Source organism: Neodiprion virginianus, chromosome 5 (assembly GCF_021901495.1).
Source record: "Neodiprion virginianus isolate iyNeoVirg1 chromosome 5, iyNeoVirg1.1, whole genome shotgun sequence".
NCBI lineage: Eukaryota > Metazoa > Arthropoda > Insecta > Hymenoptera > Diprionidae > Neodiprion > Neodiprion virginianus.
The window spans coordinates 34,895,869-34,909,453 of record NC_060881.1 but is presented as its reverse complement, the minus strand read 5'-3'; the positions used below and the strand labels follow the sequence as shown (position 1 = coordinate 34,909,453).

The following is a 13,585-nucleotide window of genomic DNA, read 5'->3' as shown; positions in this document are numbered from 1 at the left end:
GTGTTTCTCAGTTTTCAATGCGCTACAACATATATTAGTTAGATCAAAATCGCAGCAAATGATCTACCTAGGCTCACTAGCCAGTATTTTCAAACGCAAACTCACCGAAAGATGGAGTGAGACCATTCGAAGCTAATTAAGTCCCTGCATAACAAACGAGAGGTGTTTTCAAACGGTGGCTACCCAATTAGAAGTCTCTGCAAATTCGAATCTCTGGTAGCGAAAATGTGCTGGGAATAGACACGATCTTTTTATCGTAATTCTAGACAATACAGTTTCGCTGACGACGAGTTCAAAAGGAACACAGTGCCAGATAGTCCGTATTCCTCATTGACGGGACTTCGTTACTACAATTTTCATGTAACGTATTTTTCTCTTCGTATTATAGTACGAAATATCATAGGGGTTGACATGCTCAGGAGTAACAAAATATCTAATTATCGATCAATATAGTTTCTTGCCATGTTCAGCATCGTCGAAGCATAATTCGACCGAAAGACATTCGTGCTCACGTTCACGTAGAGAATAGTTTCTATTGCCATACGAATATAATAACCTTTATTGGTTTCCGTTAGTTCAGGGATATTCATCGGATCAATATCTCCAATAAATTATCATACAAGTTAACAATCGTGTCGAGCTGTTAACTGCATTGCAGTTATACTTTACACTTCCTTCGAAACGCTGTGAAATCGTTATTTTACATTTCTATTGCATCTTTGCTAGGGCATTGGTCTTTATTTTCAAAAGTTCCAGAATTCCTCATCGAAATGAGATTTTTCGTTCAACTAACGTATCTGGTCGCAAAAATGTTGGGCTTAGCTCCGTTATCCTTGAGAGACGATAAGGCTCTCAAGGCTTCTGTCTATGAACGTTGTTATCCTTTGATCTTGGTAATAGTGTACGTAACGTTTTTTTGTAAAAGCGTTAAAGCACCGGCCGAACATTACGTTTGTGATTGATTCAAATTTGTCAACGATATCCTACATCTTTTGGAAGTGCGGAGTACTTCTCACTTGTGTCACGTCGTGGCTTCTTTTCATCCACAAGCACGATCAGTTCGTCGAAATCATCGACACCTTTTACGCGATAGATACATCGTTACAAGACGGATTCGGCGTTCGTCAAAACTATAAACAGTTGTTCAGATGTACCGCCATTCAGGTGCTGATAGTCGTCGGTGGAAATATTGGCCTCGAAACAATAACCCACGTGCTGATTTCACCAACGTCAACCTACGATGTGACGTTTTGGTACTTCTACAACATGACTTACTTGGTTCGCCACTGCATCGTTTTGATCTTCGTCAATGTTCTGCTCTCTGCGAAACGCCGGTTCAACATTCTGAGCAGAAAGTTGCTCGAGGTCTGCAGCACAGACACGGACGAGCTTCCGATATTTCAAGGGCGAGCCAATACCTTCGTTTCTAAACGAGAACCTTGTTCGGAAAGAACTGCGGATCAAGGAGCCAGACTCGTTTACGAGGCGCAGGAACAAATAAGGAGCATCAAAGAGCTGCACGGGCTCTTGTGCGACCTCACGGAAGATATTAACGACGTTTTTTCGGGGCCGCTCCTGCTCACCATATTTCTATACTTACTGGGCTTACTGGCGAATACCTGGTACATGTACGTGGCGATGCATGCACATTGGATATTTGACAGACCATTCGATCCGGGCCAAGTCTACGCGAGTATCACTGATATTGCTGTGATGACGAACGTACTACTCGCAATAGCCATATTTTGCTCATCAACGTGTACAGCCGTAAAGTTCCTATTGTTTCTCGATGTCTTGTTCAATTTACAGCTTGGGCGGTCGAAAATCAAACCTTTGTTTGTTTTTTTTTTTCTTCAATGAAAACACTTTGAGCAATTTGAGTCGGATGGTTTTATTGTTTATAGTGTCAAGCTCAATTTAGAATTTTGTCATTGAAATTGCTAACAAAATGGTGGCACGGCGCATATAAGTAGCGAACGACTCTGATCTCGAGAGCTTTTGCGATGGAGTATCTCCTGACGTCACTGTCCAACTTGTGACAGATAGAAATTTTTTTTTCAGATCACAACACTTTTTCAGATATGAGCTCGTAGCGCAAATGTAAAAAAAAACATTTCAAATATATACGATTATGAACAATGAATTTTATTTTTTGACCAAAAATTGTTGTAAGAATATTTATAAAACAATTTCGAAACGGAAATTCAAAAATCTAGCTACAAGCTCGAATCGATAAACAAGTTTTAAAAGTTATGTGAAAATTTCAAGTGAATCGGATTAAAATTGACCGAGGAATCTGCGCCACCGGATTGAAAACGTGGTCGTTCACTACTAATATATGCGCCGTGCCGTCATTTTTTTATTAATTTCAATAAAAAAAATTCTAAAATGTTCTTGATACTACAAACAATAAAGCCCTCAAACTCAAATTGCTCAGTCTTTTCATAAAAAAAAAAAAAAAAAACTCCGAAAGATAGGTATGATTTTAGACCACCCAAGCTATACCCCCCCCCCCCCCCCGCCCTTAAATGCTTCTTTGTTGCAGGCAAATGATATGGCCAGTATTCTCCACAATGTTTGGATAAAATTCAGACCATTGGACTCAAGGAATGAGGTAGGTCATCTGGATCAACATCTTGTGATCAAACAACCATTAGCATTTTTCATGCCTCACGATGACCTACATTGAGGTAAGCAAACTGTTAGTACAATATTTTTCGCAAAAGAGCAATGTGGCTAGAGTGCGTGCTGGTAAGTAGTTTTAGTCAACGAGCGCTGCAACATTGCTGCAGGTGACATCGATTTCCATCGTCAGGTGTATAATTATGAGATTCATTTTAAACTGCGGTTACAGCTGGAGTGGTAATACCTCAGTTTTTCTAGTTTTTCACAAAGTGCAACCTCAAATTATCACCGACACCACTCGCCATCTGCTTGTTGCGTTACGACACCCTGGTGGTGGAGTAACCGATAATTTCCCAGACGTAAAAACGAACTGAAATTAGGTGCGCAAGTCCGTCAGTCTCGACGTTGCATTATTTATTATACTCAGCTTTTTCTACTCTAGGTCAGCGTTCGTCGAAACGAAATGGAAAATTTCAAACGATTTTTCTAATGACGATATACCTTTCTGAGAACCCTCACAATACATTCTGGAGTTGTTAAGTCCGCACTTGAAGTTGATGTCTCGTACAACGAACATTTGGGGCTTAGCACCATTTTAATTGGCAAACGACAGAATTTACTCTCATTTGTCGCTTGAAGTACTCTCTATCCAGTAGTCTTGATAGTGTCTTATATCAATCATACTCGCGAGGTTGATCACAACGGTATTGTTCCTCTGGCAAAGATTATGGATATTTTTGGTATAGAAGTACAAGATTAATTCTGCAATCACTTTTTCATTGATCGATTAATTTCGTAAGTGCTTTCCGCAGTGCTTCCATGTCCTATGAATATTCAACACCTTACGCCTCGAATAGAAGTTCGGATTTAATGATAAGCCACTTCAATCTTTGAATCGATGATAAGATGGTTTATTTACGCGGGGCACAAATATGATTTACAAATACATTGTTATCAATTATGCATACTGTTGGGGTGAAAATTTTTTTGCTTCACTAGGCGTCAACTCAGTGACACGTGGGCTATGAGGTGAACATATACGTTCAAGCTGCACACTTATGTTTCCAGCGATTCGTTGCATATTATGTGCACCTCAGTAATATCGACCGAATATTTGCGTTTACCTTGGCGGCTTGTGAAGATCATTCGGGAGTTAGACATACGAAAGGTTACATCACCAACCGCCAAAGTGTGTCAAAATATGCCTGAATCATCGGCTCCGCAGGCAACCTTTTTATATTATTTCGCGAGGATTTGGGGTTTGGCGCCATTGTCCCTCGAAAAAAGTAGAGTGTCTTATGGATCGTTTACCGATAAACTTTGGTGTATTGCTTTGTCCGTCACACACATCGTTGCCCAAGTGATTACCATTTTTGCCAACATGCATACTGAGGGTCAGAATAAGATAATAAAGTCGGGTAGCCTAACATCGTTCGAAATTGGAGTTTTTGCAAATTTAATTATAACGTTTACGTTCTGGCGTAAGAGCAATACAACCGTGGATATTATGAGATTATTTGCCATAATTGATGAACGCCTAAATCATCTGGGAATTGAGCAAAATTATACAGAACAGCTCAAGGCAAGTGCAATATTTGTTGGGATATCATCGTGTGTGATAATTTGTGTACAAATTTATATGGTATTGGTATCTCTGTCCGTCGTGGATAAGGATTGGACTCAGGTAGTTAGAGTTATTTTATCACTGTACGCCGTAATGGTCTGGACTCCGCAACATTTGGCAGTGTTGTATTTTTCCAACGTTATGACCTTCGCTAAGAAACGTTACCTACAATTAAACGAATTATTAAGCAACGTATGTGCGACAACTGTCGATTCGCCGGATTTTCAAAATTCGCGCAAACATTTCATGAACCGAAATTCGCTCGGCATTACAAGCGAATTGAGGCAAATTTACTCTGAAACTTTTCCCCCGAGTGATAAATTGAAATCATTCGATAAACTTATCAAGATTCAAGATGTGCACGACAAGCTTGACGATGCAACAAATAAAATCATTCAATTGTTTTCTCTCCCTTTGATAGCTACGATTATTTTTTACACCTTCGAAACACTGGTGAACTATTTTCATTTATACCATCTTGTTACAAACGACGAATGGAGTCATTCTCAGATACACGTGGCTTTTTCCTGTTCTCTGTGGTTGATTTTGCTGAAGGTGGAGCTATTTACTATCGCCACAGTTTGTTCTTCGATTCAAGCAACGGTAAGAAGGTATATTTTCAACTCTTCGACATTATGGAAAACAACTTGAGAATAATGCCATTTGTTCAGGGAAATTCGATAGGAACCATTCTTCATAGAATTTGGATTCGATACCATCCAACCCAGTTAAAAAATGAGGTATGTTTAAACCGATGACAAATTGATCTGAAAGATGACGTTTAAATTTTATTTATTTATTTCGAATAGTTGGTATCTGCCATAAAAACGTGCTGGTCTTGTTGCGGGAACTTCCAACAATAGTAAAATCTTTTCAATGATTCGTGTAATTCACTGTTACAGATTCAGATGTTCTCTCTACAGTTACTCCAAAGACCACTCCGCATATCTGCTTTCGGATTTTTTTCACTGGATTATTCTTACCTGTACAAGGTAAGATTGATTTTTCCGAACAGTCTGTTCACAGCGCGTCACTCGGGTCATAGAATTTCACCTCGATTGTAGAATATGATGCAGTATTTACATGAGGTACGATATTATATGGTTTTGCAGATATTCAGCGCTGTGGTGGCCTACTTTGTAATCATGGTGCAACTAGATACTTCTAAAGCGCGCTCTATTTCCACCCCCAATAGCACCGAGTGGAATGGAACGGACATGAATTAGACTACCGATTTGATTGAGCGTGCATAGAAGAAGAGAGTGGTGTTCCGTTTGCGTTATTAATAGTGGGTAACAAGTTATACTTAAATCTTGTTATCGGTTGACCGATGAGCAACTTTTCCTAGCCAAGACGGCCAGGGAAGCTGTTGTGGTCCAACCAAGAGTTGCTGGTTTTGGTTTTGGCTCAGTACCTCGTACAGACTTAAGGCAGACTACAATGCAGACGCGACGAGCTATGTTAGGGTAGAATCGGGTGGAGGCCGAGGATGCAGACCTCGCCAACTATTTCCCAACAATTCTAGCGCACTGCTGCAATTATAATTAATTGCAACCCCTGCCTCCTATTAGAGAATATGCCAGCGTTTGCTTCGAGTGGGAAGCCAGTATAGCTATACCAATACTATGAATACAATAATCCATTTTACGTCGCACCGCGGTCTTGTTCTGGGACTATGCCGGCGCTTCATATCACTTAGACCAGACTCTCGGACCAGTCTACGTAGTGCACTCACCTCTAACATCGCCGTGTTTTCCTCTAAGAGGTCCATTAGAGAATGTCACTTAATCCTGGAGGCCATCGCAAAGGACGGCCCTCTCAGAGTCAAATTCTTGTTCTACTGACTCGCACGATGACCCGGGGACACAGACACTTGAGGGTCTGATCTCATTGCCTCATCATTTCTAACAAACAGGCCTTCGATTTCGAACAATATGCACCAACGAAAATGTGTTGTCACTGAAAATTTGTTTTTGTCTTTCTGTCTTCCAGAATGATCACCTGGAAATCGGCACCCCTTCCAAATCGCTTTTACCGAGTGAATCAAGTCACTCTTGAAGGACCCATACCTTCGCTACTTTGGAAAACACATTGGCGTGTGGTGATTAACGTGACTCGGTTTTTATAAAGATATTTGCGTACTTTCAATGTCCAGATATTGGACGCAGTTTGGTTTTTCTGTGGACGCCTGCATGTTTGGTTACTGCATACTATGTAAGCACGTGTCGAGGTGTAGATTTAAATATAAAAATTGCGGATTTGGTTTTGGCCAAAGTCAACGGGAGAAATTTAGCGTAACCTAAGCCTGCTCGAATCACTAGTCATAGTTATGTTTGTGTAATTGCATTGATTCAAGAGTTAGCGTTTCACACTGCAAACACTAGGGATGCATTAACCCTTCGAGTCACGGTGGTAAGTATTCTTACCACCTACTTCGCATCCATGTTTTATACATGTAAAGGACTTTTGAAACATATTTCTCTACTCTTCCGTCACTTCCGTCCGAAATGCTGTACAACTAACAACACCTAAGCATGTACTGGTCGTCATTTTTTAATTTATCCCTGAGGATGGTCGGCAGGGCCCGGCCGAAACGTCGACTCTTTTTATATTCACGTTTTTCAAAGTATTAAATTCTTCTTCTTCCTGACCGGATTTTCGACGAATTTTCATCTTCAACCATATTTCTCTACGATTTTCTGCTATTTATGATAGTGTACTGATAGGTTCTCAATACGCGAGAGTAATCATTGCGATATAATGTAAATTATTATTGTTGGAAACAAATTGATTGAAAAAAAGCTTGAAAATTGAAGGAATAATTCATTTCGAAGAAAGTTACCCTTCTACACATATTCATGTTTTACATAAATTATAAGTTTTTGGGGTCACCGATTACGGATCAGAAATCATTTTTTAAAAATTCACTAAGGCGAATTTCAATGAAATTTGAAATCTTCATCACCATATTGGATCCGCCATCTTGCATTTACGAAATCTGATATCAGATTCGTGATCAGCGATCTCAAAAACTACAGAATGCAATCTTGTTATAAAAATTGACTCAGCGCAATAACGTGTGACTCAAAGGGTTAAAGCCTGTTGTGCGGTTTTCTTGTTGTTCTTGAATAACACCTCTGTATTCGCAGTGTAATTGTACTTCGGTAATAAAATACCGCAGCTTACCGTCATCATATCAAAATTCATACACTTCCTATTCCACGCCAGAAGTAGAGGTTCAAGAATTGGAATTTTCGTACTGGCAGCAGTTGTGATACCCTGAGCCGAAGAATTGACTCCGAATCTTAATATATTAAAAAATCGATATTCAGTCAGCGAGGCTCTGACGCGTCGCAGCAGCCCCCGACACCTTTTACCGCAAGTCGTTGTTTCCGCGCGCTTCCAGCTTCCATCTGCCTGCGACGTCCGTGGTGGTAGGCAGGCATTGTGAGTGTGGGGGCGGAAAGTGGTCCACGGGGGGCGGGTTTCGCGAGCGTTCGGCTCGGCTCGGCGAAGCTAAGGGATGCTGGATCCGCGCGTTTCTGCGTCAGTTCTGCACGCGATCTCTTCACGATCAGTGGTGTGCACCCTTCGACACATTTGAGGCTAGCCCAGGTGTTTAGAGGCATCCAACGCGCGGCGTGAATTATCAGTGAAACTCCGCCGGCCGGCCCTTGGATTCGGTTCTCGCACTTTTGACTACTGGAATCATCCCTCGGAACTTCTCACACGTGGCAGCCTCGGATCTGCTTCCGTCAACTTTCGGAATGTCCGGCGACTGCAATGTACGTCACTCTCATTATCATTCTCATCGTCGTTTTATACCTGAGAATAATCTCAGCCGGTTATCAGTTGTTCATTTTGTCCTTCGATCGTCATGATATAGACACGAATTGTCTGCGTCTTTCCGGAACTGGCAAATTAGGCTACTTGCCATTAAAGGACCGATAGAGCAATATTATTGATATTATTGATAGTATAGAACCATGTGGAGATGCGAACGGGGCGTATAATTGGACAATGCGGAGTCAACTATTGTTTGCTTCTCCACCTCGATGCGTCTAATTGAGGAACAGGAATCGTTGTTCTGGCTGGTTTCAGTAAGCGAATTGAGTGTGTTGTTTAATAAAAATACTATTAGATTACTAAGAGAACTTACAAATATTGAAGTTCTAGTACCGGTCGAGATGTAGAATATTTCGAACGGGACGTACAGAACACCGCATCGAATTATCTATGGGATTTTACGATGTTTACGAGCATCGGAATCTCTTTTTGTCCAAAGATAATTTTGGGCAGAATTATTCAGTAGGATCATTACACCGGTTTAGAAAGTCCGTAAAAATTCGATCGATCGTTAACGAAACCGAAGTACATGAAGGAATACTTTAACTTATTTTACTGAAACCGTGCATCGAGTATCTAAATCACCATTCTGTAGTTATAAGTAAGGCAAAAGTAAAGTAATTAAACATTCCTCGTACACAGCATCGTGACAGTTTAATTTTCTTTTCTTCTTCCCAAGAAAGTGTCACGTTGACGAAATTACTTACGTACAGGTATATGAGAGAGAAAATATCCACGGAATGCAAGAGCAAAGTGAAATTACCTTTCGTTTCCAGAAGAGAAGACAGGCATCTCCTGTACAATAAAAAGTAAATAACAAAAAAGAGATAAAAAGATAAAAAATAAATAGATGGAATAACGAGCCACATGGTGCAAAAATTCTGACGGGCAAATGAGAAGTTGGCGAGTTGATGAACAAGTAACTACGTACGTAAATAAATAATCCGGTAGCAATTACTCCCCGGATTAGGACCGGAAGAATACTCTTGCGTCATTAAATTCTAGCCCGACGAGATCTTTAATGTTTAACCCCGGCGTGCTATGCTTGAAAAAAACCCGAGGGAGTAAGAATATCAAACACTTTGTACACTGTCGGCGAACCTTGGAAGATTCGCAGAAATGTGGAATTTCGCATTCGTTTAGCCCAACTAATTTCGGTTCTTTCAATGGGCTTGTACCCAGTGCGTACCAGTGTATAAAGCCATTCACTTGCGCACACTCTAGCTTCATACCAATTATCGGAGCAATCTCCTTCGGAATTACACAGTTCGAAGCATCTGTTCCCCCCATTGCAGAACACGTCGCTGCTCACGGAAACAGAATACGGAATGACGAGACGAGGTGCGCCACCCCGCATACATGTGTAAAAATTTATTGCACCGAGATCGAGTCGTAACAATTACGAGTGTCTTCGGTCCTTGGAGGTTCTTTGGAGTTGAAACTAGTACGAGTGATTTGATAAGCCTGAAATCTCTTCTGTAAAGCCAGGTGGTAAAGAGTACGAAACGGATGAATAAATGGTGGTCCTACAGGAGAGTGACATTGTACGGAATAGAGATAGAAGTTTGGGAAAAACTGGGTCACCTTTTTTTGCCCTGGTTCTTTTTCACCATCATCGGATTTGCCTAAATCGCCCTGAAAATTAGTGACGTGTTTTTGATGTGTGGATATTATCGTTCCGAATAATGGAGGGAAGGCTAACGGGAATTTTGAGAACTTTCGGATGGAGAATGTGCGGGACTAAGAACAGACGGACAATGTGCTTTTGTATTCAGTTCGTTTCACTTACGCGCTATACGGCGGAAGCCTTGCGGATGAGAATAAATCTTTCACCGGAAATATATTCGCGGAGGGTCCTTGACGATCCGCAGGCAGCCCACCCTACACCCGCCACCGCGCGAGAAGCCAAGATTGTGTTCTGGCCATTCACGCCAGTTTCGTTTGGTTTCTTCGCAGAGCATTCTATTCACAATATCTAACAAGGTTCTGGTACAGTATAATAACGATTCTTGTATTCCGAGAATTCTGTGACGCGATACGGCGATGTTCTCGAAACAATGACAACGATACATGCGTTGTAGGCTGATGTTTTCGTGGATTTTAGCGCCAACAGGTAAAATTCAAACCGCAGACATGTAATCCATCATCATGATTATCGGACGCGAAATAACATTTTATATGAGGTTGAACTTATAGCAACGTTAACGTAACGAAAGATCAGGGAAAATATCGTTATTGCGCTGTTTTAGAATGACTTCCGAGTAGTTCGTTTTGCAATATATGAGTATATTTTGTTTATCATGTTTTAGTCGATGTTTTAGTCAGACATTCCCAAAAGTGGAAAGTAACGATTTTTCCTAAACACCCATTGTTACAGTAACGTTACTCACTTCGTCCTCATCATTTTATCGTCTCCATTCACAGGTATGGAAAGGAATGTGTGTATCTATATGTATATTTTGCTTTTCGTGCCCGAAGAATCAAAAGACTCGAGGAACACCCTTACAAGAAACACGGGTCGTTGAGTTTCACGTCAGATTTCACGGTCTTGTTCCCGTCTGGTTTCTAAGGGACGTGACTTTGATCGCGCCGTACGAATTCGCGGACTATTGGTTAGAATAAAACGCGAGAAGAGGGCAAGAAAACTGTCGAGATATGGGAGGAGGCAGTGAAGAGGAGAATCGAGAGGAGAGAAGAGGAGAGAAGAGAAGAGGACGGCAGTGAACGACGGGGCGACGGGGTGTGGGTCGATGGGTCCGGGACGGCGCGATATTGACTAAATAATGCAGGGCTATCCCACGGCGTGTGTGTGCCAGGCTGTGTGTTGTTATCCTCCATGTCTGCGTGGAACGTCCTGTTGAAATGCTAGTAGTGGAGGGCTCGGAGAGAACCCGGCTCGCACCGCGAGGATCACCCTTCTGTCTCAACTCTCAAGTATCCGAGGTACAATGAGGGACTACACACTTATCCAGGGTTCGTGGTTCGTGGTTCGCGGCGGGTTGTAAGTTGGGAAGTATGCTGCAGGCACATGCTGAAAGGCGGAACATCCTCCAGGCACGTTTAGTTTCGAGGCGGGACGCGAGTTCTCGAAATTTGAGTAAGTGGAATGAAAAGCCGTAGGTACCGATTGCCCGTTTCCAATTCTACAAGTTCTTCATTCTTATCTTGTCCGCTTTGTAATCATGGGCCATGGAAACCGGCTAGACCACTCGAGCAACAATTACTGCCGATGAGTTTGCAGCTTATATACCTTCTTTTAATGCTGCAGGTTATTGTGGAAAAAGGCGAAACTATTCAGGACTGTCCAAAAGTATGCGGCAGACGTGTGCCCTTCAGTCACGGCAGTAATTGGATTGGAACGGATCCTCTGTGCATCGCAACTCCACGTGAAGGCATCGCGAGTTCGATATTGCGGCTCCTGGGTTCAGCATATTGCATTTCTTATTTTCTCTGGACGCTGCAGCTGCAAAGTGAGCAGGATATGCATCGGATGCCAAGTACGGAACAGACAGGCTGATAGTTATCTGCACTCGGCTTTAATTGACCAACTCCTGAAGCGTAATTGTGGCGACACGAGCAAGAATTGCGACTCCTTCTTCACTTGCCGTGATAATGTCAGGGCGCAGAATGGAAAGGAATGGTGAGGAGGGATATCAGTAACATGTGGAATCCACCTCGCAGATGCTGACTCGACCGGTAATATCGGTAGCGTCCCGGGCGTCGAGTGCGCGGCATCGCGAGGCCATAACCTCACTGGAAGTAATAAAGTGGTAGGCAAGTAGGGAAGCATGGAAAGCTGGCGCGGCGGTGCATCGGTTCATTGGATAAGCTGCAAATTGGAAACTGGGAGTTCGAAGGTGGGAAGGCTGAACTGCACGGCTTTCCCGAATGGTGTGCGCGCGCTCATTACCCGAGCACAATGACCGGCGTCCTCGTCCCGGCGTAGTATTGGCGTTTGCGCGAATTCCGATAGAATTTAATTGGAGAAGATTGAACTAGCGCGGCGCACACCATGGGCAGGAAAATGCCGTCGCTGCCTCGCGCGGCGATACGAAAATTCGAAAACAATAATACTCGATCTCACTCTGTTCCGCGCTAATTGGACAATGCGGGATCGAGTCCTTCTCTCATGCAGACTACACAAGGGTTGAGATTCTGTAATTTCACGTTTCACATTTCCCACCATCCAAGCATTCTGATCGCTTGACCAAACTTTGCAAACCAATCAGAATGCTTGGATGGTGGGAAATGTGAAAAATGAAATTACAGTATCGCAACGAAGGAGACTGAACTGAAATGGGTGAATTGACAAAACTTGTCACAGTAATCGAACGCATTCAGTTTAGTTTTTATACCACTAGCGTCGCTAATGTTCGTTTTGCACCGGAGTGTCATTGATTGCAGGAATGCTCAAGATCGATCAATCGATGATCTCGCAATATGATTGTTAGATAGTTCTCAATTCAAGCCGTCGCCTTATACTTGTTACACTGTCTTCGGTGCATACGAAACACCAATTCCATCTATGCAGTTCATACAGCTGCAGGACTCCACTACTGTTCTTCGGATTACCTCGTTGCTGCAAGTACCCGAACAACGGGCTTCGGTCCTCTCCTGAAGCGAATTCAACGATTAAATTCGGATGCGTTGTCTTATTCTCAGCAACGAGATCAACCCTGCATTGCAACTAGAGCTGCGCAGAAGACTTAACGGTTTCCAAAATTGGCACTTGATAATTAACCGCGCCTATTACGAATCTAAATTATAAATGAAATTGCCTTTTAGGCATCCTGCAAGTGTTAGCCTAGTGCCTAGGGGATTCTCCGAGATCGCGTTGACGGCGTAACTCAGCTCAGGGTATCGGGTTGGTGAATGTTTAATTACCAATTAGACGGGAGGACCGAAAATGAGTTTTGCCTATCCGTACTGCTGGTGCGCGTTTATTAAGCCCAGTATATCTCTGACAATTAAGAACCAGCGTTAAAGGGGCCTTCGTGTCTGTTTGATAATCGCGCGAGTATTGATTCAGCGAGGTTCGTATAACTTCACCTCACATTCCGGCACCTGGGTTCCACCAGCCAGTCCATCCTCCCTCCGTGTTCATCACCCAGCACCCAGCCTGTATGGCGCTTCTTTGAGGAAAGTTTAAGAATTTTTTCAATAGCCTGACAAAGTATCATACTTTCTTATACATGGCCTGTCGCGATATGCACTCAACTCCGCAAACCCATTACGAAACTCTCAACTTGTTTTAGCTTCACAAGAAATACTCTGTATAACGTGACGGAGCCGTTCGTTCGTTGGTCCGTTGCACTTCATCACGCGCCGAGGAGTGCGAGTGATTCAAAGTTACGAATTGAACCGTAGTTACAGTCGATCGGTGCTGTATAAATTGAAATTGACGAGATAACTTTTCTCAAGCATCTCAATGGCTCGATATTTCAACTCTCGCCGCAGCCTGAACAAAAGTGACGCTGACTTTGAGCATCA

General features: G+C 42.5%; 2 protein-coding genes across 6 annotated transcripts in view; both read left to right on the top strand.

Annotated features, from left to right (window-relative positions):
* Nucleotides 1–809: 809 nt before the first annotated feature.
* On the top strand, nucleotides 810–5,475 carry LOC124305632 (putative gustatory receptor 28b). The gene is made up of 6 exons (XM_046765212.1): nucleotides 810–893; nucleotides 1,000–1,759; nucleotides 4,671–4,852; nucleotides 4,921–4,989; nucleotides 5,152–5,241; nucleotides 5,362–5,475. The coding sequence occupies exons 1-6, from the start codon at nucleotides 810–812 to the stop codon at nucleotides 5,473–5,475; spliced, it is 1,299 nt and encodes a 432-aa protein (XP_046621168.1).
* A 2,318-nt stretch (nucleotides 5,476–7,793) lies between these two features.
* LOC124304767 (Down syndrome cell adhesion molecule-like protein Dscam2) overlaps nucleotides 7,794–13,585 on the top strand; it is a 68,131-nt gene continuing 62,339 nt past the window's right edge. For all 5 annotated transcript variants that reach the window (XM_046763387.1, XM_046763385.1, XM_046763388.1 and 2 more), the window contains exon 1: nucleotides 7,794–8,034. The gene's annotated coding sequence lies outside the window, so the exon portion shown is untranslated. The remainder of the gene's footprint in view (nucleotides 8,035–13,585) is intronic.